Source organism: Coptis chinensis, chromosome 9 (assembly GCF_015680905.1).
Source record: "Coptis chinensis isolate HL-2020 chromosome 9, ASM1568090v1, whole genome shotgun sequence".
Taxonomy (NCBI): domain Eukaryota; kingdom Viridiplantae; phylum Streptophyta; class Magnoliopsida; order Ranunculales; family Ranunculaceae; genus Coptis; species Coptis chinensis.
In genome coordinates this window covers 31,880,192-31,905,869 of record NC_141464.1, presented here as the reverse complement: position 1 = coordinate 31,905,869, position 25,678 = coordinate 31,880,192, and the positions used below count along the sequence as shown (strand labels likewise).

The following is a 25,678-nucleotide window of genomic DNA, read 5'->3' as shown; positions in this document are numbered from 1 at the left end:
CAAGGTACGTTATCACGCTCAATGTCATCTTTAGCTACTGGGTCCCAGTGGTCCAGAACACAAGTCTCAAAAATTCCGAAATTCTCGAAAGACCTTGTTTAAATGAAAGGAGTAGCGGACTGGAACCCTAAGTTAAGCATAAGCTGAGTAGCAAGTACAGTAAGATGAGCTAACCTGTTTGACGCGGTCGTAAGAATATGGCCCAGAAAATGGACCATACAGAAAGTGTGCTTCTTTTCCTAGAGGATCCACAGCAGGTGCAAGAATGTCTTGTTCACGTCAGACGTCTTTGAAGTTCTAATGACGTTGCAAGCCAGCCATTGAGTGACGGCTAGTTGGTTTCGTCTGAGCGAGTGCTGGTACATGCAGTTCGAGCCATCATTGTACTCTCCCTCGAGAAGCGTGTCAAATATTAAGTCCCTCAGAGTCGGATATTCGCATACAAATGAGTCGGACTATCGAGTTTATTGGAATCGTGTTGTATTCGATATTAACTCCAAATGTGAGTTCACGTTCCAACCCATCCGCCCGTAATCCAAAATTCATCACCCCGAAACCTCCATTGTTGTAAAATTTCAACACTAAATCTTCGAATCTTGGGCGGAATTCAATGCAATAGATATTCCCACTCTTTACTAGCAATTTCCTCATCGAAAAATGGATGGAACATCCCAGAATTGTAGAGATTTTTGAAATTCTTCTCAACTGTGATTCTCCTTCGTGCTGCCATAGAGCGGTCTAGATGAATTTCTGAGGGTGAAAATCGCTAGGATTGTTGGAGGAGATGGTGCTGGAGGAAGGAGTTTCAATTTGGTGGAGTTTGGCCTGCGTGCGCGAGTTGAATTCACGTCTGTCGAGTCGCGTGCGCAAGGGGAGTGTGAGGGAGACTAAGATCCGGATTTTTAGGGGGAAAAAATGAGAGGGGTGGACGTGTGGGTTCCCTGCGTGTGGGTTTTTGTAGCCGGGTTCGTGAATTTGGGTTAGGTCCAAATTTTTCCCAAAGCCCAAATGATTTCCAAAAATTCCCCTTATGTCCCGAATTGTTTCGAAATTTCAAACTTGGAATTTCGATTTGTTTTAACTCCAAATTGAACCAATGAGATATCAAAACGATCGACATTAAAAATTCCATCCACTGGAATATGACATAATCACATTCAAACTCTTTTTTTTTTTTTTTTTTTTGGTTTTTATTTATTTACACTTTTATATACAAATGTACAAGACGAAAGGAACGTGTCAACAACACCGAAGTCCAAATAAAACAAAGACATCATAACAGCTTAACTTTCGAGGCAACTTTCATGTCGGCTCAGGGTGAACCCAATCCAGCCCGGTTCAGCGGGCTTAACCTTTATGTTTTGGGGGCCTAGGGTTCAGGACGGTACCATCCCTAACCAATGTGCAATGGTATAATAATAATATTACCCTTAGTACATATGGTATAGCCTCAAACCGCCCCTTGATACAGTCACATAGAAAACCGATCAGGGTTGGCCTGGTGGAATCCATTGCTCGTATGAACTAGGAAATGTCCGATGTTGCATATCACGACTCTCTTTGGGCACCATGCTTGGTGCTAAGGGAAAAACGATTATATACATGTTGAGTCTTTTAACGTCAGATCCTCAAGACGGATCCCAACCTGTGGGATCAACGGGACGACGACGAAGTTTATCCTGCTGAGCTGGTGTCAGACAATAATATACCTTATACCGGCTCATCTCGGATAGAAGATCAAGACACGGACAAAGGAGTTTGGCCGGTTCATACACCACCCAATCCTTTTCGCCCGTCGCTTTTGAGCAAAAGTACTACGACCATTACCTATTCGAGATGGGTGAGATTTGCACCAAATGATGAGTTGGAGTTCGCGAGGAGAATAGAAAAGGGAGGAGAAAGAAGGAGTTGAAATTTTAGGTACCCATTGTTTTCCAGGAGGCACGTTTGCTCGATTATCAAAAGGCATTTATACTCAGTTTTGAAGTAGAGTTTTTGTGGACTATGGTTCCGGCGCTTGCAACCACACACTCTAGGGATGTTTAGAAAAGAAAATAGAAGAGGGCCCGGCTACCCAAATGGCGTACTTTCTCTGTTTAAACACATGGAAAGAAGTACACCATCGAATCTATTAGTCTATGTAGACTGGATCATTGAGAAGAGTCTCTTCGACATCTGGAGAGCGCAACTCATATGTTTAAGGCGTTGGCCATTTACTTGAAATTCGCTATCATCATTTACGTTTTTCAAAGAAATAGTCCCATAAGGGGTGACAGCAGAGACGGTGAAAGGACCAGACCATCGAGTTTTTAATTTTCCTGGAAAAATGTGTAATCTTGAGTTGTATAACAAAACTTTTTGACCAACTTTGAATTCTTTTCTCAATATGTGCTTGTCATGCACTCTTTTCATGTTGGCTTTATAGGATTTCGAGAGATCATAGGCATCACTCCGAATTTCCTCAAGCTCATTTAACTGCAATTTTCTCTTCGCGCCTGCCACGTTAGTATTATAATTGAGGCTTTTGATGGCCCATAGAGCCCGGTGCTCAAGTTCAACCGGCAGATGGCAAGGTTTTCGAAAAACGAGGCGATAAGGAGACATCCCTATAGGTGTCTTAAAAACTGTTCTGTATGCCCACAAGGCATCAAATAATCGTAGAGACCAGTCTTTTCTAGATGGATTGACAGTTTTTTTCAAAATGGATTTGATCTCTCTATTAGAGACTTCTACTTGACCACCGGGTTTGAGGGGATCGATCTGGAGTTGCCACTTTGTGCGTGACTCCATATTTCTTTACTAATGATTCAAAAATTTTATTGCAAAAATGTTTTCCCCCATCACTAATTATAACTTTTGGAACACCAAATTGAGAGAAAATATTTTCTTTTACGAACAAAACGACCGTTTTATGATCGTTAGCACGACATGCCAATGCCTCAATCCATTTTGATACCTAGTCAACTGCTACTAGAATGTATAGGAAGCCATGTGAATTTGGAAATGGACCCATGAAGTCGATGCCCCATACATCAAAGATTTCCACAATTAAAATGGGATTTAAGGGCATCATATTTCGTTGAGTAATGCGTCCCAGCTGCTGGCAGCGATTGCATGCTTTGCAATGCTCATGTGCATCTTTAAACAGTATTGGCCAATATAATCCACATTGTAGGACCTTGGCCGAAGTTTTCTTACCACTAAAATGACCACCACAAGATTGTTCATGTCAGAAGGATAACACGTCATTGTGTTCCCAGTCGGGAATGCAACGACGGATTAGTTGGTCTGAACAATAGTTGAAGAGGTAGGGATCATCCCAGAAATAAAATTTCACAGTGGATAAGAACTTTTTCCGGTCATTACAAGACCAAGATGAAGGGACTTCTTCGGTAACTAAGTAATTTACTATGTCAACGGTACCAGGGGGGGCTAAAAAATAGAGTACAAGTGTTCATCCGGAAAAGAATCACGATATAGGTTCGGTATCGATATCAACATCACCGACAAGTCGTGATAAATGGTCCGTAAACCACATTTTCGCCAATCTTTTTATCTCTAATTTCTAGAGTAAACTCTTGCAAAAAGGAGAATCCATCGGATCAACCTTTATTTTGCATCTTTTTTAAGCTAATAGATAACGGCGCCGCGTGGTCGAGTGTAGACAATAGTTGGAGAACCCACTAGGTAAGGACGAAACTTATCCAAAGCATATACAATGGCGAGAAACTCTTTCTCAGTGGTGGTATAGTTACGTTGAGCTTCATTAAGGGTTTTACTCGCATAGTAAATGACAACTGGCTTATCTTCTCGGGGTTGCCCTAGTACAGCTCCAATAGCATAGTCGCTCGCGTCACACATTAATTCAAAAGGTTTAGACCAATTAGGTGGTTGAATTATGGGAGCAGTAGTTAATAGCGGTTTTAAAATCTCAAAGGCCTGTTTGCAATTGAAACTGAAGTTAAAAATGACATCTTTAAGCAGGAGATTGGTTAAAGGTCGAGCAACCTTTGAGAAATCTTGAATAAATCTCCTATAGAAACCAACGTGTCCTAAGAATGCGCGAATGTCTCAAACTGATTTTGGTATAGGAAGTGAAGCAATTTTTTCTATCTTAGCTTTGTCGACTTCAATTCCATCTTCTGAAACGATATGTCCTAAAACTATTCATTTAGTAACCATGAAATGACATTTTTCCCAATTAAGAACAAGGTTTTTCTCTTCACAACGTGTAAAGACCCTTCCAAGATTTGACAGATAGCTATCGAAAGAATCTCCATATATTGAGAAGTCGTCCATGAATACTTCCATAAAACGTTCAACCATATCACTGAAAATGTGAAGTATGCAGCGTTGGAAAGTACCAGGTGCATTGCAAAGGCCGAAAGACATTCGTCTATATGCAAATATACCAAATGGACACGTGAACGTGGTCTTTTCTTGATCAGCAGGGTCTATGACTATCTGAAAATAACCTGAATAACCATCAAGAAAATTGTAATATGCATGACCGGCTAAGCGTTCGAGCATTTGATCGATGAATGGAAGTGGAAAGTGATCCTTACGAGTGACGACATTAAGTTTGTGATAATCAATGCATATTCGCCATTTCACTGGGATACGAGCGGAAATGCATTCATCTTTATCATTTCGCACAACTGTAATGCCAGATTTTTTGGGAACAACGTGTATTGGACTCACCCAAACACTATCAGAGATAGGGTAAATAATACCCGCATTGAGTAATTTTAAAAATTCATCTCGTACCACATCTTTCATGGTATGGTTTAGGCGACGCTGCGGTTCACGCGATGTCTTAGCATTTTCTTCAAGGTGTATGCGATGGGTGCACACAGTAGGTTCAATGCCTTTAATGTCATCGAGGGACCATCCAATAGCAGAACGATGTTGTTGAATGACATTAATTAAACGAGCTTCCTGATCATCAGTTAATTGTGAAGAAATGATAACTGGGTGACGACCATTTGGATCAAGCTGTACGTATTTTAATTCCGAAGGAAGAAGTTTTAAATTAGGGGTGGGCAGAGTGGGTATTAAAGATTCTTGAGGAAAGTCATCATCCATGCAGTAAACAGATTGATGTTCATCCAAGTTACTGGACATCACAGTCGTAGGGTCAAATAATGGTATTGACTCTAATAACTCATTTACTTCTTGTGTATAATCATCGTCCTCAAACTCGGATTCGCTAAAGGAAAGAAATTGGTACACTTCATCTTCTGGAAACGAGTTTGTTAAATACTCTTGTGGAATGCTATCAACCCTATTCACCTCACCATCAATGTCAGGCTCTGGAATTTGTTTCATCAACTTGAACACATTCACCTCGACCGATAGATTTCCGAAGGACATGGTCCTTGAACCATCCCTACAGTTAATAAGAGCATTAGTAGTTGCTAGGAACGGACGTCCTAAGATGATAGGAATGGAATCACATGCAACTTCTATATCCAAAATAACAAAGTCTACATGATATAAAAAGTCTTGGACTTTTACGAAGACGTTTTCCACAATTTCTTTTGGATACTTTATGGAACGATCGGCTAACTGTAGAGTCATGGTGGTAGGTTTGAGCTTATGAATACCTAGTTGTTTAAATAAGTAATACGGAAGTAAGTTCACACTAGCTCCTAGGTCTAGTAGCGCAGTAGTCGTATATTTGTCACCTAAGGTGCATGGAACTGTTGGTCTACCAGGGTCTTTGTATTTGACTATACCATTGTGTTCTGTGATGGATGGAAACTGTTCGGTGAGGAACGCTTGTTGAGGAACATTAGTTCTTCTTTTTGTGGGGCAGATATCCTTCAGAAATTTTGCATGTTTTGGTAATAGTTTTAAGGCATCGAGAAAAGGTAAGTTGATCGTCAAATTTTTAAAAGTCTCTCGAATTTCAGCAAAATTCTCATCAGGTTTATTCTTTGCCAAGCGTGCAGGAAACGGTGCCTTAGGGCGGAATTTGGAAAAGGGGTCTTCTTGTTTATTTCCTAAATTCTAAGATGTTGACTTTGTTTGATCTGGTGAATCGTTCGTAGGTTCATTATTGGAAATAGATTCATTGGAACCTTCGGATTCCTTTGGTTGATCATCTGGCATACGTATTTGATTGTCTACCGTTTTTCCAGATCATAAAGTAGTGATTGCATGCACCTCACCTTGATTGGAGGTGCTTGTACCAGGTGCATTAGTAAGTTCAAAGGCTGTGTTTGCTGGTTTAGGGTTTGGAATTGCTTGTCCAGGAAACACGCCTTTCTAACTCTTTTCTTGCGCCAATTGTTGAAGTGATTGTTGGATAGATATTAAAATTTGAGACTGTTGGTTCATGTAAGACAAGAAAGTCTCGTTTGTCCTATCCGTAATGGGTGGCGCAGGTTGTGCAACAGGTAGTAGTTCTCGACTATTGCTTAAAAGTTGCTGATTATAGTTGGTATCTGGATTAGCTGGAACAAGGCTGCGGTTGGTTTGATAATTAGCATTGGAATTATTTTGAAATTGACCTTGTTGGTATTGTTGATTATTTCCTTGGGGGTATGGAATAAAATTGTTGGTAGGTCGAACAGGTGGATTAGCGAAACCTGGAGGAGCCCCCATTTGTTGGTTATTTTGGCGGCAAGCGAAATTCGGATGTTGTCTCCACGGTGCATTGGGAATGTTGAATGCACATGCCTCCTCCGATTGTTGAGTAGGGGAAACATATAACAAGGGACAATATGCATCAGGATGGTCAGGACTAAGACAAAGGACACATGGGGCGGTGTCAACGTTCATGACTGGTTTTGGTAGTTGATCGTTTACTTGAACTGCAAGGGCATCTACTTTTTCAGTTAGGGATTCTATCAAATTTTTTATTTCGGGATCGGGTTTTACCTCAAAAATAGATGTGGCCTTTGTAATATTGTCTTTCGATGACCTAGATGACTCAGTGTTACCCCAGTGTGTACCTTTTTTTGCTTGTTTTTCAAGAAAAGTATAAGCTTCAGTAGTTCCTTTGTCCATGAAGCAACCTCCGTTCATTATATCAAGAGTTTCTTTTTGATGATCAGACAGACCATTAAAGAATGAACGAACAAGGACAGCTTTGTCTAGTTGGTGGTGAGGACATTCTAACAGAAGATAAGTGAAATGACTCCATGCTTCCGTAAAGGATTCATGAGAATTTTGACGAAAGAATTGAATTTTTTGAAGCATGAAAGCTTGAACTAATTTATTCCATGTGTCTATGGATTGTGGCTGTTGTCCTGCTAGCCAAATTGACGCCTTCTCCGCTAAAGTGAATGGAAACAACCGAAGCAAGAGTTGTTCCTTAGAGACTGCGAAATGTTGTGGCCACTTGTTGTAGCCTACGAAGATGATTGTAAGGTTTTTCATGCTCCAAACCATGATATATAGGTAACAAACTAAAAACGTTTGGTGGGATACGAAAATCACCAACAATGTCCTCAAGTTTGATGCAGGAAGAAGGTCCTTCTTGTAATGCAGTATAGAAGTCCGAGAGGGGCTTCTCAGCTGGTGGAGGATCGTCGGCCATAATGACAGAAGTTGATGGCGACGAAGGATCGTGATGAAGGTAATTAACAGAAGAAGAACAATTTTTAGGTGAGAAATTACGCAATTTCTTATCGTATTTTTTTCGACGATAGGTATGTTCGATTTTTTAGTGGAACCAGGCCTTAATCTCATGCAAGCCTAAAATTAGATCTAATTTACAGAAGGAATTTAGTAGTACTCGAATTTTATTATTATCTTAAGCATTAGAGTTGAATCAACGTAGGCCTAAGCTGCTGCTAACATAGTAGTGAAGCTAGGAATACGTGTGTATAAACCAATAGCCAGGTCACAAGAGAGATATGAGGGAGGCTTTCCGTGCGAGCACGATTCTAATTAAGTAACCTCAATCTTTCAAGTTTCCTAGACACCGTTGGAATATGATTAAGATTTATTGAATTAAAATTTATGCAAAGGCGGTATTAATTTTAATTTAATTTGTTTTTTATTTGTTTTTAATTTTTTTAATTTTTTTTTTAATTTTTTTTATTTTTTTTAATTTTTTAATTTTTTAATTTTTTTTAATTTTAATTTTTTTTTTTTTTTTTAATTTTAATTTTAATTTTTTATTTTTTATCTAAGATTTATGCAAGGGTTAAAATACAAACATGCAAATAAGATCTACTCATACAATACTAGGTGCAGTAGCATGTGAAGATACTCTACTCATACGTATATCTATACGAATAGGCAAGCTTGTGTCATCGATAAATACTTCTATACGTACAGGCAAATATACATCAGTAATACGTATATGTACACTAATTTGTAAATTGATATTACGTAAACGTATATCAACAGTAATAGGCAAATTTGAATCACTCATACGTATCGAAATACATTAGCATGCGAATACAATATACGTACGCAGATAAATACGACAAAACTAAACATGCAAGGTATTATACATAAACTAAAATACGACTCTTGTATTGCATAATAATTTGATTTCGACAATACTCATTGAGATTGCGAAAGTGTCATATAGAGAGCGGCTTTTACCCCGTAGGTTTTAAAACAACTTACCCAACTCAGATTTTAACCCTTGTTGGAATGTTCTCCTCTTTCTTGACAAAATCGACTTATTAGACAATACCGGTAGTATGCGATATACATAGAAAATACTAAACATGCAATAATAGACACTTATACATATAAATATAGATAACCATGCAAAATAGTACCATTGGTATGTACATATACATTAATATGCAATTCATACCCACTTAATCGCATATAAATATTTACGGGCGTATTAACATAATTCATGCATATTTCTAGCCTAAGACGTAAATAATAATACATAAACTAATTTATAATAACTACGTACATGGCATTCATGCAACAAAAGAAAAAAAATTAAACTTTGGAACCTGTAGCTTCCCGCTAGTCCGCCAAAGAAATGAAACAGACGTTTCAAATCGTCGACGTGATTAATCCCAATAGAATAGTTGAATTTTCAGTTACAGGTCCAGAGATTTAGGCCTGGATATGGATCAAGATAGATCAGAGGATGCTGGAGGTAAATTATTAGCACCAACGTAAACAAATACATCCGGGACGGTTAGACCAGCGGGACGTGTCCAATACCACAAGACGCTGCGTGTCTTTGATGTCACAATGAGTTCAACTTTTCACAGAAACTCTTATAATCGCTTTGAAGTGTACTTTCCCAGTCCTAACTTTTGGTACCTGGAAGTACAGCAAACAATCTGTGAGCGAACAGGTTGTTTACGAGAGAAAATTCGAAAATAACAAAAAAAAAAAAAACGTAAAAAGAACGAAAGGGAAGAAAGGAAGAGAGTAGGGGTTCCCCCTTGATGCAACTTCCAATCTGTAGCACAAGTCCTACGCCTTTAGAACAGCAATGGTGCCATTTTGATATAAGCTTTTTACTACGTTAGAGATTTGACTCTCTAATTTGGCGAAAAAGCAAATTCAAAGTTTCCTTACTCACGATCTTCGTGTTCGTAAAGTTGAAATAAGGATTTGAACCAACCTAAAGTCTAGGACAACTACAATTTGGTTTTTACTCTTAGGGAACTAGTGAGTAAGTTAATACAAATACTAAGTTTCTTTCCTACACAAACATTAAAGAAAAACATTAAGATTAGAAATCATGAAACTAAGACAAAATACAAATTGCTAAAGAAAAGGTGGAGAGCTAATCCTCCTCATGTGAAAATAACTTTTTGTTATTGAATTGAATAGGTTCATTTGATTCTTCCTAGACTCATAGACAAGCCCTAATGGAAGAAAACTTGATCCCTAACATGTATGGCTCATCTCTAAGCTCATACATGTTAGCAAATGGAACCAAGCAATGACTTATCTCTAAGCTCATCACTTTGATTCCTAACTAGACACTACACCAACTATCATTTTGGGATAGGATGTAGGTCTAGTTGTTCTTCCTAAACAACTTACCAACCTAACAACAAATATTTTCCCTCACATGAGTTGGATTAACTCCCCAAAAGGGAAGTTAGCTCATGATCCTTGGGATAAAGGATTACTAGTTAGAAATACAAAAAGAGAGAGAGAAAGAAGAAAAATAAAAGTAACTATCTAAACTCACTCAATTTTTATTTATTTTCTAAAAGAAAACCAAAGTTTCCTCCATTAAAACTATTACAAGATTTTCTTACCAAACTAAAACTAAATAAAAAATGGCTAAGGAACTAAAATAATACAAGGTAAGAAAAAGAAGTCAAGGGAGTAAATGGAGTGTCCCCCCCTTGTTTTGTTTTCTTCTCTATTTGAGAGACATCTCATTTCCTCCCATGTTAAACATCAAACCACATTTACTTCATTTTTATCCACCACATTAAAACAAAGTGACACCTTGCCTTTTTTTTTCACTATTAACACCTAATCTAATTAATTACATGCAAGGTGTCAACTTTGTACCAATAATTTGTCATTTTTGTCTTGACATGCTCCATGATTGATGACTCATCTAATCTTGTGGGCCCGCATAGTGGGTCCTATGTGTAGTCCAGTGGCGGTCTGGTCTTTGGGCAATTTTACAACTTCTCGCCTATGCGTAGAGTTCATCGCCCTGATTATCTGAGAAGCTCATTTGTCGTATTTGGAGTCCTAGTTCAAGAGGTAGGAGCTTTGGAAGTTTGATGCTTCTGTGTGGATTTGGAAGAATTCATATATATGTCGTTCATCGTGCTTTATCGTAGGTTTAAATAATATTTCCATGTTTACTGCAAATACCTGCAAAAGTATGAAAACATATTTATTTCATGATTATTAAACACATAATTAACCAAATTTATATGTCTCAATGGGGTTTCATAATACACTTTTGGGTGCTTATCAGTTAGTATCGAACTTGAGTCTTGCCGCAAGGAGGGTCCACTCAACAAAGGCTAGCTACTTGTTTTGGCAGTTGCTACTACTTCCAGGTAATCCTCTTCTTCTATCCCTTATGTGTCAGGAGGCTATGTATAAGAAATTAGTGTAGTTGTAATGGCCCACATGTCTGTTAGTTAGTGGTCCAGGTGCCAAATTGTTAGGTTTGTTTGGTTCAGTATTTGAAACCAAAAGTGTATTTCGGAGATATGAATTGAAATATATTTCCTATCTTATTGTCTAAGTTCCCCTTCTCTGACTTCACCTCCCTCTCTCTGAATCCTCATTCTTCCTCTTCTTTCAACTCTATGTCCCTCATTTATTCATTTCTCTTTTAGAGTGCTTAACCCCCAAGTCCTATTCCACTAGGGCATGATGATAAGAGCCCAAAATTGTAGTTTTAACCCCTTAACAATATTGCTGTTAGACCAATTATGCGATTAATAATATAGGTTTATCACTAATTACGTGCTTTTGAGTATTTCAAGCTTCGGAGTTGAATAAATATAAATTCGTAACTAATTAGGTGCTAAAAGGAGCTAAAGTGATTGCTATGAAAGTTCTATGAAGAAAGTCAAGTTTCATGGAGAAAAAACCCTTAAAAAGCCCAAGTCAAAGCTGTTAAGTGAAAGTTAAACCGGATTAGAAAGCTGAAGAAAAGTTAACAGAACTTCAAAAAGGCCATATCTTTTGGCTCAGACCTCAGATTTGGGCCCATTTTATATCAAAATGACTGGCTCAGAAAGCTCTTTCCAATGGTCCAAACCTTAACTCGATCAAAGTAGTATAAGTTGGTGAAAACTCTTGCGACAGTAACACGACCAGAATGGGAAGTCTTGGATTCAACAAATTGGGTTTTGGGCTCGATTTTTTGGCCCAAAATATGGCTCCTCAACCCATGCACGAATTTGTGGATCTAGCTCTTCTATATCAAGAGACAAAAACTTAGCTCTTAAGCTATCTAGATCTAAACCTAGTTCTAGTTCATAAAATTTAGTTTTATAATATAGAATTAGTTTTAATTCATTAAATTAGTTTTTATAGATTAATCTAGTTAGTTGTCAATTTTATTAGTTGTTAGAACAAGTTTTGAATTTTATAATAAAATACTTAGTTTATATTTCAATATTTAATTTTGAATTCAATCTTTAATTCATAATTAGTTTGTCTTAATTTTATAATTAGTTAATCATCATCTTAGTTCTAAATTAGTTTTAAATCTTTTTTTTAATTCATTTTGAATCTTAGACTATTGTTAAATTAGATTTATGAAGTTTAATCATTTATTCAATAATGAGTTGTGCTAGTTGTTCTCATTTTAGAAATGATAGTATAATGATTCAAGGCTAAAACCTCTATTAGAGGGGTTTGAAGAAGCCTTGATAAAGCTTGATTGTTGTTAGCGTAGAATAGTTCGTAATATTTCATTCCATTCTAGAAAACAATTAATTCACCATGAGAATGGGTTTGAATGTTTCACATGCTAGTTGTTTGTTGGTAGAGATTACCATGAACAATTAGGGATTAGGAAGCCCCAATTGCTATGCGAAAGCATTGCAATTTGGATTACGACAATTCCTCACTAGTTGATTAAGTTGAATTAAGGTGGAATCAAATCCTCCTAATTCCTTATCATATTATCAATTTAGTATTTCCGTATTTTAATTATCGTATCTTGATTAGTAGTTTTTCCTTCATAGTATAATTTTCATCGTACTCTCATTAACTTTGATAGACTGATTATCGTAGTTAACTTGAATTCTAAAGAACTAGGAGTGGAACGAATTTTCTATTCCAACTATATTGCAATAACATCAAGAGTAGAAAACTTTGATAATATAAGCACAAAATAGCTTTAGTTTTACTTGCGTATAGTTTCGTAATTGTATTCGTAGGTAAAACTATCATTTTCCCTTTTATCACATGACAAAAGTGGTATCAGAGCAATAGTATCCTTATTGAGAATATGACAGAAGCAAGGTTGAAGGAGGTACTCGAACGCGATATCGACAAAAAAATGGCTGAGCTGCACCAGAGATAGGATGGGGTGGAAGAGAAAGTTCAGATTATGCAAGGTACTTTAGAATCTATGATGCCTAATATTACTAATCAATTTTTGAAATTAAATGAGAAACTTGAAAAACAGCCAGAAAAATTTATTGATAGTAGAGATCAAAGGGGAATATTGGGTAACCCAAATGGGATTTTTGGAGCACCTGATGTCATAGATTTAGATAGGAGACAATGCTCAAATAGGTCTTTGGGGAACTACAAGTTACCAAGGGCAGAGTTTCCAAGGTTTAATGGTGAAGAACTGAGGGTATGGGTGAAGAAATGTCAAAGGTTCTTCACGATTAATCCAATTGTAGAGGACCAGAAAGTACTTTTTGCTTCCTTATATTTCAAAGGTAAGGCAAAAACATGGTTCCAATCCTTCTACGAAACTTATGCAGGAATAACTTGGGATGATTTTACTAAGAAAATATGTGGAAGATTTTCTGATGAGGGTTATGAGAATGTAGTAGGGGAATTTAACAAATTGCAACAAATGGGTTCGGTGGCTTCATATTAGGAGAAGTTTGAAGAGTTGATGCCACTAATACTAGCTAAGAATAGACGGTTATTTGAGGAATATTTTGTCTCAATCTTCTTGAGCGATCTTAAGGAAGAAATAAGGAATCATGTGCAAATGTTCTGCCCCACAACCTTAACTCATACTATTCTTTTGGCAAGACTCCAAGAATCCACCCTTAATTCATTAGCCAAGAAAAATTATTTGAGGTCTTACTGTTCGAGTTCTAGTACAAGCTTAAACTCTAAGGCAAGTGACATCAAGCTTGACCCACACCAAACCGCTCAAATGCCAGCGAATTCCATAGATAAAATGAACCTAAGAAACTTCACAACATCATCAAACCCCAATAAGAATTTCCAGTCTAACACATCTTCTTTTCCGCCCATTAAAAGAATAACTTCCGCTGAGATGCAATTAAGAAGAGAAAAGGAGCTTTGCTACTATTGTGACGAGCGCTACTCCTTTGGTTATAGATGTAAGAAAATGAGCATCCATCTGTTAGTTACCGAGGAAGAACATCAAGAAGATCATAGTAACGATAGTATAGAATCTCAAGTCAAAGGGAAATTAGAAGAAATCATTGATGAAGGAGTCGACATGGCCATATCCTTACAAGCTATATCTGGTAGCCGGTGTTATCAGACCTTAATCATTCAAGGCAAGGTCAAAAAGTACCCTATCACCATTCTTATTGATACAGGGAGCTCCCATAATTTTCTGGATCCCATGATTGCCAAGCAAATCAGATGTGAAGTGATTCCTACATCAAAATTAATGGTCACCGTAGTTTATGGAAGCAAAACGTGCAGCAGTGCGGTTTGCCCCAAATTCAATTGGCGTATGCAAGGAGAGGAGTTTCAAGCTGAAGTAAGGTTACTAATACCCTTAGGTGGCTGCAATATGGTTCTCGGGGTCCATTGGCTTAAGAGTATTAGTTCAATGACATTGGATTTGAATGAATTACAACTTAGTTTTGTCAAGGACAACAAAAGAATTACACTCCAAGGCAACAAGGAAGAGGGTCAACTGTATACCATTTCGGAAGTAAATATGTAAGGTTACTTATATACCAGAAAAGTAAATATGGGGTGATGGCTCAACTGTATACCATTTCGGAAGTGCATACGGAAGTAAATGTCCCTCCTTTACTTAAATCAGTATTAGTTGAGTACAATGATGTTTTTAAGGAACCGAATGCTCTTCCGCCTAAGAGAGACCATGACCACAACATACCCCTCAAATATAGTAGTGAGCATGTTAATATTAGGCCTTATCGATACCCTTATGTGCAGAAAGCGGAAATCGAGAAAATTGTAACTGAAATGTTAGAAAGTGGGGTGATCAGACCTTCAAGCAGTCCTTTTGCTTCCCCAGTTATATTAGTTAAAAAGAAAGACTACTCATGGGGGTTGTGCATCGACTACAGGCTGGTAAACGACCTTACCATCAAAAATAAATTCCCTATTCCCGTAATTGATGAGCTACTTGATGAGTTACATGGTGCTTGTATTTTTTCTAAACTAGATTTCAGATTGGGATTTTTCCAGATAAGGGTATATGCGCCGGACATTCCGAAGACCGCATTTCATACTCATGACGGACATTGAGTTTTTAGTCATGTCATTTGGGTTGACGAATGCTCCTGCCTCATTTGAAACCTCATCTCAAAAAGTTCATCCTTGTCTTTTTTGATGACATACTAATATATAGTACTTCTATGGATGAGCACAAGGAACATTTGCGTATTACACTAGATTTCCTGTGACAACATCAACTATATGCCAAGAGTTCGAAATGTTCTTTTGGGAAAGATAAGTTTGAATATCTAGGGCATATTATTTCTAAGCAAGGTGTATCTGCTGATAAGTCTAAAGTGGAAGCTATGGTTAATTGGCCTTTACCTAAGACTGTAAAATAAGGATTGCAAGGATTTTTGGGTATGACGGGATATTATAGAAAGTTTGTTTAGTTTAAATGGACTCCAGCAGCTGTAAACGCCTTCAATTGTTTGAAACAAGCAATGGTATCTACACCTGTCCTCACTCTCCCAAATTTCAGCAGGCCATTTGTGTTAGAAACTGATGCGAGCAAAGATGGTATAGGCGTAGTTCTTATGCAAGATGGTAGACCTTTAGCATTTATTAGCAAGGCTCTTCCCCCTCGCAAGTTGGGTCTCTGGACATATGAAAAAGAATTGTGGACCATAGTTTTTGCAGTGGAAAAATTGAGGACCTATCTGTTTGATAACCACTTTTTGATCAAAACAGACCACCAAAGCTTAAAGTATTTGCTCGAATAGTGACTATCTTCTATGTTGCAGCAAAAATGGTTGACAAAACTATTAGGCCTTGACTATGAAATAGTCTACAAAAAGGGGGTTGATAATAAGGTTGCAGATGCTTTATCAAGAATACCAGAAGAAGAAGGCAGTTTCCACAATCTTTCTACACTCCAATCCTCTTGGTTAACTGAAGTACAAAAGAGTTTGGAAGGGAACGAATTAGCTGAACAGTTGGTAACTCAATTAGTAAGCAACCTTCACGATGTGTCTGATTGTTCTTTCAGGAATGGAACATTGCGATTTCAGGGCAAGTTGTTTATTGGGGATAATGATAGTTTGAGGAAGCGAATTATAGAGGAATTACATTCTTTGGGTACAGGTGGACACTCTGGCAGAAAAGCAACTATTAAAAGGGTAGATCAGCTTTTTCTCATGGCCTACTCTCAAACAGGATGTGCTGAATATTGTTGCAGCTTGCGATGTGTGTCAACATAATAAAGGTGAACATATCCCATACCCTGGCCTTTTACAACCTCTAGCTATCCCTACCCAACCATATCAAGATATCTCCATGGACTTCATTGAAGGTCTTCAAAATTCAACCTCCAAAAATACTATTTTTGTGGTAATCGACTGAATGACGAAATATGGCTATTTTATAGCTATCACTCATCCTTATACTGCTAACACAATCACCCAAAATTTCTTTGATCAAATCCATAAGCTTCATGGCCTTCCTACCACCATAGTTTCAGATCGAGATACCATCTTCCTTAGCCAATTTTGGACTCACTTGTTCAAGTTAGTTGGTACTAAATTACATCATTCCACTGCCTATCATCCCCAATCTGATGGCCAAACATAACGGTTAAACCAATGCCTTGAGAATTACTTTCGTTGTATGACTGGTGATTGCCCTACCCAATGGGCAAAATGGTTGTCCTTAGCAGAACGGTGGTATAACACAAGTTACCACACCACTCTACTTACTACTCCATTTGAAGCTCTTTATGGCTATCCACCCCCTCATTTAGCTATTCCCTAACAATTAGGTACCCGTAACCCAGAAGTTCACAAGTTTTTGGAGGAGCGAAAGTCTACAATGCAATTACTATGGGAACAACTTAAGCAAGCCCAACAACGAATGAAGTTTTATGCCAATAAGCACAAAACTGAACGGGTTTTTGTAGTAGGGGATTGGGTGTATCTGAGGTTGCAGCCTTATAGACAAACTACGTTAGCCATGCGATGAAACCTCATTTTTGCACCAAAATATTTTGGCCCATACAAAATTATTGAGAAAATTGGTTCAGTAGCATACAAGTTAGACTTGCCTGCAACTTCAGCTATTCATCTAGTTTTCCATGTGTCCTTCTTGAAGAAAAAAATTGGTGAAGATGTTAACCTTGTGCTACAATTACCTATCACCAATGATCAAGTCAGTTCTTGGTGGACCCCATTGATGTATTGGATCGAAGGATGGTTCAAAGAAGGGATAGACCAGTGACTCAAGTCTTAGTTCAATGGTTTAATACGCAGCCTGCTGATGCAACATGGGAAGACTATGATAAGGTTCTTGCGTAATTTCCAAACTTTGATCCTTTAGGACAAGGATCTTTTGAAGAAGAGGGGTATGTTAGGAGGCTATGTATAAGAAATTAGTGCAGTTGTAATGGCTCACATGTCTGTTAGTTAGTGGTCCAGGTGTCAAATTGTTAGGTTTGTTTGGTTCAGTATTTGAAACCAAAAGTGTATTTTAGAGATATGAATTGAAATATATTTCCTCTCTTATTGTTTGAGTTCCCTTTCTCTAACTTCGCCTCCGATCCCTCTCTCTGAATCCTCATTCTTCTTCTTCTTTCAACTCTATCTCCCTCATTTATTCATTTCTCTTTTAGAGTGCGTAACCCCCAAGTCCTATTCCACTAGGGCATGACATTATGCGAGTTTATTATTTGTTTGGTTTTGTTTGTGGTTTCTTTATCCTCTCTTCTATTAGATACTTAGAATTTCGGAAGAATAGTGTTAGATGCGTGTTTCTTGTTTTATGTAGTATAATTTGTTATTATTATTAGAAAATAGATATGTTGATCTCATGTTTATAAATTATGAGAAATTGGGCGCTTGGTCTATTTGTTGTGGATGCATGAACTGTCGGCAGTTAGTGGATTAATCACCTCTTGATACTTATTAAATCCACTACGGGGGTTTTAATCTCGCTAACCATTAAAGTTCTGAAAATCTAATTTAAATCAACTTAACAAAATAGCTTGGTTTCCTTACTCGCGGCCGGGATTCGATTTCAGGGGGTATAAATCGAGGGTCACCATGCCGCCACGTTGGATTAGGAATTAATTAAATGTCTTAATAGTGAAAACCCTCGGTTAAACTTTCACCATTAAGGTAGTTACTTCTCCCCAATGGTGGATTAGATATTAATTACCTATCTTAATTATGGAAACCGAACAAAGAGAAATCTTTTGGTCTTCACAATCAACAAATTGGAAAAAAAAAATAAACCCGCGTTCCCTTCAAAACCCTTAGTTCTCCAGAACTCGATCATCTGCCAGGTTTGTCTTTTCTCTTCTTCTCCTTCAGATGTTGTAATTTGTCCGTTTTCATATTTAGGCAACACATATATTGTGTTTTTGGGTTTTTTTAGATAAAACCCCCCTAGTTTGTCTCGCTTTTGAGTGAACCCCCCATGATTTGGCAACTCACACTTAACCACCCAGTCCGTCCCAATTCTGTTTGGGCAACATCCATATTTGCATTATTGCCCATTCTGCCCTTGTCTTCCTCTATTCAACAGTTAAACCCCTCTCTATTTTCTTCTTTATTGCTAAGAATTTTGTGATTGTAGTTGACTGTTGGGATGTGATATGATAAAGTTTAGCACGTGGAAACTGAAGTCGCCATGCTGAATTACAAAGTGATCTGTCCAATCTCTTATAGACGCGTGTTAATCCTTCTTGATTGTTGCACCAAGTGAAAATGCTGCCAACGAACCCCAAGTCCATCAGAGCACATTCATTAATAATGGTTCTAAATTGGTTTGTTTGAGAAATATTAATGGGCCGTACTCCACACTTTTCATCATGATTGAGAACATAATTGAAGTCGCCCATACATACCCAAGGTTCATGATTATGGGGTTGAAGTTGAGGAAGTGTTTCCCATTGCCATCTTCCCATAGCAGCTACAATATCCAATCAATCAAGAAAGTAAGAAAGCAAAGTACTGTTAAGGATGCCACACCTTTCAAAAGAGTGACACCTGATCCTGATCAGAGACAAACCAACAATAAAAGAAAATAGCTCGAACTCAACTAGAAAGCCTGCTAACTTTGGTCAAACACATTCGTTACAACTACAACACCATCGACCTCCTGAATTGCAGAAAAGTCCCCAAACCAGAACAATCTGCCACTCAACTGCCCGAAAATGAAAGCACTCTCACGGAAATTGTATTTACCACACCGAACGGGAAAATCTCGCTGCAGTTAGCTGTCGTCGAACGGTATTTCTCTCAGTAGGATTTTGTTGTCGTCTTTTTAGGGTGGTTTAACTATTCAGTACACTCCCCTCAAAGATTTCTAATTTAATTGTACATGCAGCTATAGAAACTAGCAATTTGAAGGAAGCTAGTTAAGAAAAAGAAGATCAATCATGAAAAAATCAGTGGAAACGGCTATAATTTACATTCTCTCTCTAGAAGTTATAGAGAGAGAGAGAAATACTGTATCAAGGACCAACAATTAGAAAGGGGTGGGTTGAACTGTTGAAGAGAGGAAGACAAAGGCAGAATTGGCAATAATGCAAATATGGATGTTGCCCAAATAGAATCGGGATAGACTGGGTGGTTAAGTGTGAGTTGCCAAATCATGGGGGGTTCATTCAAAAGGGAGACAAACTATGGTGGGTTTTATCTAAAAAACTTTTGTTTTGTTTTGTTTTGTTTTTGTTTTTTGTTTTTTTTTTTTGTTTTGTTTTTGTTTTTGTTTTGTTTTTGTTTTGTTTTGTTTATTTCTGTTTGAATTGAATTTAATACTCAGATTGTGTCGAATTTATGAATTGCACACTGGTTCTTCACGAAAGAGACGACATCAAGTAGTAAGTTAGTCATCCTTTTTAATTTTTTCGGTTCTTTCTCTATTGCCATTTTATTTAATATTACCATTTTTTAATTAATCATTCTTTTAAAGTTTAGTGTTTGTGAACGTGATATAAAGATGGAAATGAATATAGACTTTGGATAGCGTTCAATCATTCTGATAAGCTTTTTAGTTGAAGGTACTCTCAAGCCAATCTAAATATACATTTTTCATTCATTTCCATTTTATTGTACAATAAATGTCTCCATCTTGAATTTGTGTAATACCCAATCATCCTTAGTAATCTGGCTCATAGGTGTTTGACTAAAACACATAACTAGATGCATTCCTTTTAAAAGGAGCAAGTAGCACCCATCACGGTGTTGGCATGTTTCCAACACCCATTATGGTATTGAAATTTCATTGTAAATAGATATGCATGACTAAGTCACTTCAAGGTTTAAGACGATTTTCTCCTGTGTAGCTTAAGGGCTTTCCATGGATTTTGCAGTCGCAGTTATTGCACGACACTAATTCCCCTGTCGAATGGCACATCTTTTACCTAAGTAAATCATGGAATTATACTAAGAAGAAATGCTACCTTATTTTTGTTGATGCTTGGTAGTTTGTCTTTCCAAACAACATTTTCAGAGTATTTAAACCCCATTTCTAGCATGGTTAAGGAATTTCTCATTGAATTTCAGTCTTATTGGCGGGCTAGCTTAAGGTAAATTTTTCCTCTTTTGTTCCAATCATGTCTTTGCAATTTTTCTCAAGTCTGATTTTTTTCTTAATATAGGGAGTTGTGCAACAGTAGACCGACGTCATCAATCAGAAATTTCCATCAAAGAAGATGGTAACCATGGTGAGTTTGTATAGTTCGACATTGTCATTGAAACAACAATCAACTTTGTGCAGCGAGCAAAGAAATTTATGTATATATTGCAATGCTCAATACTACTAAAGTGTATTGGTTTTTTCCATTGTGATGGTGTATGGATATTTTTATATATTACATGCATTTATGATTGTATTCTATCATATGATCATATTTCGTTATATTTCTTTGCATCCATTTTTTGTTTAACACCAGGACATACTTTCACATTTTTTAGTTATTGTGTTGTAAAAGGGTCCACATTTAGTTTAGGTGTGCTAGAAAAATATTAACTAAGTCAGGACTTAAGATTCCTTGACTGCTACTTAGTGCATATATTATTTTCACGTAACAGTCTAAAATGATGCATTTATTGCGTATATTTAGGAGTCATTGACACGTGCTTCTTTTATGTATGAGATGGAATATGGATGATGTAGATAGATGATGGTCGTTGAACAAAATAGATGCGTATCAAATCCTAATTATCCCTCAATAAGTAAATGATGAGTAGGGTATCGTTCTACTTTTAAGTGTATATTTATATGAGGGATTAAAACTATTATTATAGATATTGTAGATTCTAATGCTAAACTAAACTAAACTAAACTAACTAAACTGTTGAGAATTTGTAAGAGAGGGAATTCAAGAGATTAGAATCCACTAATACTTTTGATCTATGACCTTCTGCTTCATGGTTGTTCTTATAAGTAGACTACAATTAGGTAATCGAGTGAGTGCCGATGCCCTCTTGGACGAAACATCGTTAACGAATAACTCTATTTAAGGTTGTTTCTATGTTCATGTTACTAGTATCTTCTTTCCTTTTATGTGAGCTTGGGCAGCTATTCAATGAATCACTATCTAAGGCAAACACAAGAAATACTTATTTTACTCTAAAACACTACACAACTAGAAGAAAAGTAGAGAATAATAGTTTAATATTCAATTACAATAAATAAAACCCTATTCTAGCATTATATTCAATTGCAATAAATAAAAGCATGTCACTAGCAAATATTCAATTGCAATAAATAAAATCCTAAACTAGCATGATATTCGATTGCAATAAATAAAAACCTTAATCTATACTTCCATCCCCTGGTCTGGGCAATGGAACTAATAACTAAAAACATAAAGAACTAACCTGATTGAAGAACACCATGAACCAGAAGAATCATTAAATCTTAAGCACCGACTTCATCTCCTCCTTGAAGGAGAAATATTAGCCTTCCGGAAAAGAAGGAAGAACACGAAGAACGAGAAGAAGAAGAAGAGTCGAAGAACATAAGACTAGAAAGACTAATTTATTAAGACTCGGCTAGTTAAAACTGAATCTTTTATTATTAATCTCTCTCGCCTCAAGTTAAGAGACAAAGAGTATAAGTGAATTGGAAAATTACATGAGGCACTTAGGTCCTCTATTTATAGGGGTTACAATGAGTTCTAGAAGCATTCCAAACCGCCATTTGTTTCCTAATACAAATCAAGTTCTTTCAGAGTCCAACTTCGTCTCCAAAACTGAGAAAGAATTGGCTACAGTGTTGTTTCATACATCTGGGCGCACGATCCATACGTCTCAGACGCAAGAGTCGCGTCTCAAGCGCGAGACTCTATTTTTCCTCTTTTGCTCCATCTTTCTTTCCTCTTTTGTGGGCTTTGGTCCAAGCGACGAATCCTTTTGCCTTGAACTTCCAAATAGGCTTTAAAATAGGTCCAAGTCGCATATTTAATAGCTTCAATTCCTTGGCCTTCTCCATGATTGTCTACGGGCTTCCCATGTGATCTTTAATGCTCCGAATTGCTCTGTTTTACCCCTTTTTCTCTAATATTCCACAAAACTCTCTTTCACTTGTAGAATCATAAAACATAACTTAAAAACACTATTAGTCCACTAAGATGGCTAAACAAGAGGCATAATCGAGGGTTAAATTGCATTTTTTGAGTACTTTTCAATCATCTGTTTTGATTTTGGTGGTGGCTGGTTCTAACTTTGGTACTTTGGCATACTATTACCAAATATATTCACTGGACTATTACATCTCTCACATTGCTTCCTCTTTGAAATTGATTTATAGAATGAAAGTACGATTGACAATGTGACAAAAAAGTGTAATCTATACAGATACTGCTAGCACAATCGTAATTGTAAAACTATGAGTTAGTGAGTGAGATCAAGTGTAATTTGTGCTCAGCGCAATCTGTATTCTCTGATTTTTTGTTTTTTTTTCTTTGGTAAGATTTGAATGTATTTGTAGTATATGAAAAGCTGTCAAGCAATTGAACTGTTACATACTACTGTATTTTACCATCACACAGACCAACTGTTGGAACAATGGAAAGTATCTACACTTATCAAGTATCGTAGAAATGTTTCGGGCATTCTAATCTCAGAATTGGTGTTGTCCAATGCTAGCATATTTATCACCATTACTTTCACAGTCACAAGTTCATCGATTAAACTTAAAGGAGAAACTTTGAACTAAAGCTGTGAAAGAAACCGAGGTACGTGTATATTGTGAACAAGAAAGAAAGGTTTCTTTTTATGTGAAGGAAGTTGGGGTATGCATATAATTTTGATTACTGAAAAATTTGTTTTTTTTATAACAGCCAACTGTTCAAGCAATGGTGAGGGAGGATCTTCACCCTCTAACTGTTAATGAAACCATGGTACGTATATCTTCTTCCACGATAAAAAAAAAAGTTGTTGTATTTTTTTTTACTTCATGTCTTACTTATATTGGATAAAAGGGGTATATAATACTCCATGAGCATGTTGCTGTCATAGTATACATATATAGAAAATTGCATTTTGCTAGCAAACTTTGGGACCTGATCAGCTCCCAAATGTGTGTTTCATTACCCATATATTGTTGCATTACAGTCCCCCTTACTCTTAACGAAAATACAACTCATAGCTTTTACTGCATTTTTCAAGTTAAAGAGTATTTCAGACCACTTATCATAAAAGCTGCATCTTAGCACCCAAAGGAGTCTTATTCATGCTTATTATGAGGACCAGTAACTACTATGGAAAAGTGCTAAAAAAGTCAAAGTCAACTGGTCAAAGTCAACCGGTCAAAGTCAACAATCAAAGGACTCAAATCAGAAGACCAAAGATTGAGGCCCTTATTTCAAATTATGAAGACTTATCCCTAAACCTACCTTGGTTAAGAAAGCACCAAAAAGCAAAATCAAAAGCAAAAGTGAAAAGGGTGAGGTGTCTAGTTTGTAATGGAGAATGGCAAATCTGTAAATGGAAAAAGTAGGGGTATATAAACAAAAAACAAGGGAGAGAGAACTTATCCATTGTCTTAAGATCCAAAACATTTGGTTTGTTTATTTTCTTGTCTTGTTTTTCAATTCATGTTTTTAATTTCTTATTATTTTATTTTATTTCAATCAAACTTTCTATTTCCTTTTCTTATTTCAATCAACTTATTATTTGTTCTTTGTTTTAATCTTCAATCTTGTTTGTACTTTCATTTCAATGTTTTAATCAATCTTCCTTTCATGTTTTCAAGTCATTTCAATCAAACAATCAAAGCTTTCAAGTTCATTAGCTTAGAACCATTCTAATATTCAAGAGTCTACATTTCTTCTTCTTATCTCCCTCACTCAAACTCTAAACAATTTAGGATAAACCTCAACTCTTAATCTAAACTATTTTGAAGTATACTCACTACAATATTAAAGCCTCAAATGGCACTGCTGTCATGGATTGAAGGGGTGAGATTGATTGGTTGATAATCTAAGAAGGGAGCATCATTCTTACCTCTCCATTTCTATTTTTTTTTCAATTTTTCATAATTTTATTTTTATTGTTTCTCTGTACTAAGACACCTCACTCAAACTCTAAACAATTTAGGATAAACCTCAACTCTTAATCTAAACTATTTTGAAGTATACTCACTACAATATTAAAGCCTCAAATGGCACTGCCGTCATGGATTGAAGGGGTGAGATTGATTGGTTGATAATCTAAGAAGGGAGCATCATTCTTACCTCTCCATTTCTATTTTTTTTTTCAATTTTTCATAATTTTATTTTTATTGTTTCTCTGTACTAAGACACTTTTTTGCAAATCAAGTTGTGAAACAGCATAGGTGGAGAGGAGTTGATCAAACAGGCGAAAGACGACTGCCATCCACCGGCGCAGGCGGGCATCACGAAGGCGACCGCCCGGGCACCTCTACAGAAGTGTGTTCGATTTTTTCATATCCCAGTTCATTTGTGACACACAGTTGTACTCTGAGCCTGGATTTTGTAATAGAGTAGGAGAAAACAATGGAACTTGTTTGTAATAGTTAGTGATAAAAAGAAAAAAGAAAAAAAAAATTGGTTTTTGATTGATTTATTATGATGAACTTGAGTTAAACTTGGTTTAAGTTTAATACTTACCAATGGATTAGAGTTTTAATTGGTTTGGGAAGTTCAAGTGTGTGAGGCAAGTTGTGGATCATAGCTCACACACTTTGAATCAACTTGGTAATCAACACTCTAAGTCTAATTGACTCTAGTTAATATAGGAGATTAATCTAAAACTAGTTAATTAGATTAGTATAATCTTAGTTTTGTTTTAAATTTGAGCCCTTGAAGGCAAAGTTGTATAAATTGTCAAAAACCCAACTTGTGGGCTTTTTAAGTGGGCCTTTATTTATAACTTAAAATAGGGTAAAGCTCGAAAGGTTGGGCCTGATTCTCAGATCAAGCACCCACCGACGTCGTCTTCTCCCCAAACAGCGTATAAGCACGGCTTGAGAGATAAATTCTAAAACTCCTCGAAGCCCAAGTAAGATGATACTTGTGTGTTCAAGCATGCTTACGTGATTGTTTGAAATTTACTTTTTGCACTGCAATTTACATTCGCACATAAGGCTGAACCCGAGCCATAACAACCATTGTCATTACCCAATGTAGATAAAT

At 36.7% G+C, this 25,678-nt stretch overlaps 1 protein-coding gene and 1 long non-coding RNA gene across 4 annotated transcripts; both read left to right on the top strand.

Annotated features, from left to right (window-relative positions):
* The first annotated feature begins 14,592 nt into the window (after positions 1 to 14,592).
* Positions 14,593 to 16,277, top strand: LOC147475562 (uncharacterized). Its single transcript, XM_086585455.1, has 2 exons — positions 14,593 to 14,931; positions 15,822 to 16,277. The coding sequence occupies exons 1-2, from the start codon at positions 14,593 to 14,595 to the stop codon at positions 16,275 to 16,277; spliced, it is 795 nt and encodes a 264-aa protein (XP_086441581.1).
* Positions 16,278 to 19,321: 3,044 nt separating this feature from the next.
* On the top strand, positions 19,322 to 25,100 carry LOC147475561 (uncharacterized). 3 transcript variants are annotated; one of them, XR_015209471.1, is made up of 6 exons: positions 19,322 to 19,699; positions 19,837 to 19,894; positions 19,987 to 20,740; positions 23,169 to 23,257; positions 23,363 to 23,422; positions 24,843 to 25,100. It is a non-coding gene; the product is annotated as an uncharacterized LOC147475561 (long non-coding RNA). The 3 variants fall into 3 exon arrangements; XR_015209472.1 differs by lacking the exons at positions 23,169 to 23,257; positions 23,363 to 23,422; positions 24,843 to 25,100 and having other exon boundaries at positions 19,992 to 20,858; XR_015209470.1 differs by lacking the exons at positions 23,169 to 23,257; positions 23,363 to 23,422; positions 24,843 to 25,100 and having other exon boundaries at positions 19,987 to 20,858.
* Positions 25,101 to 25,678: the final 578 nt, after the last annotated feature.

Bases quoted from the DNA above. Each gene is read 5' to 3' on its own strand.
- LOC147475562 (XM_086585455.1), top strand. From the start codon at position 14,593: ATGGCTCAACTGTATACCATTTCGGAAGTGCATACGGAAGTAAATGTC. The intron at 14,932-15,821 runs GTAAACGACCTT...TCTATGTTGCAG, and splicing joins TGTGCATCGACTACAGGCTG to CAAAAATGGTTGACAAAACT.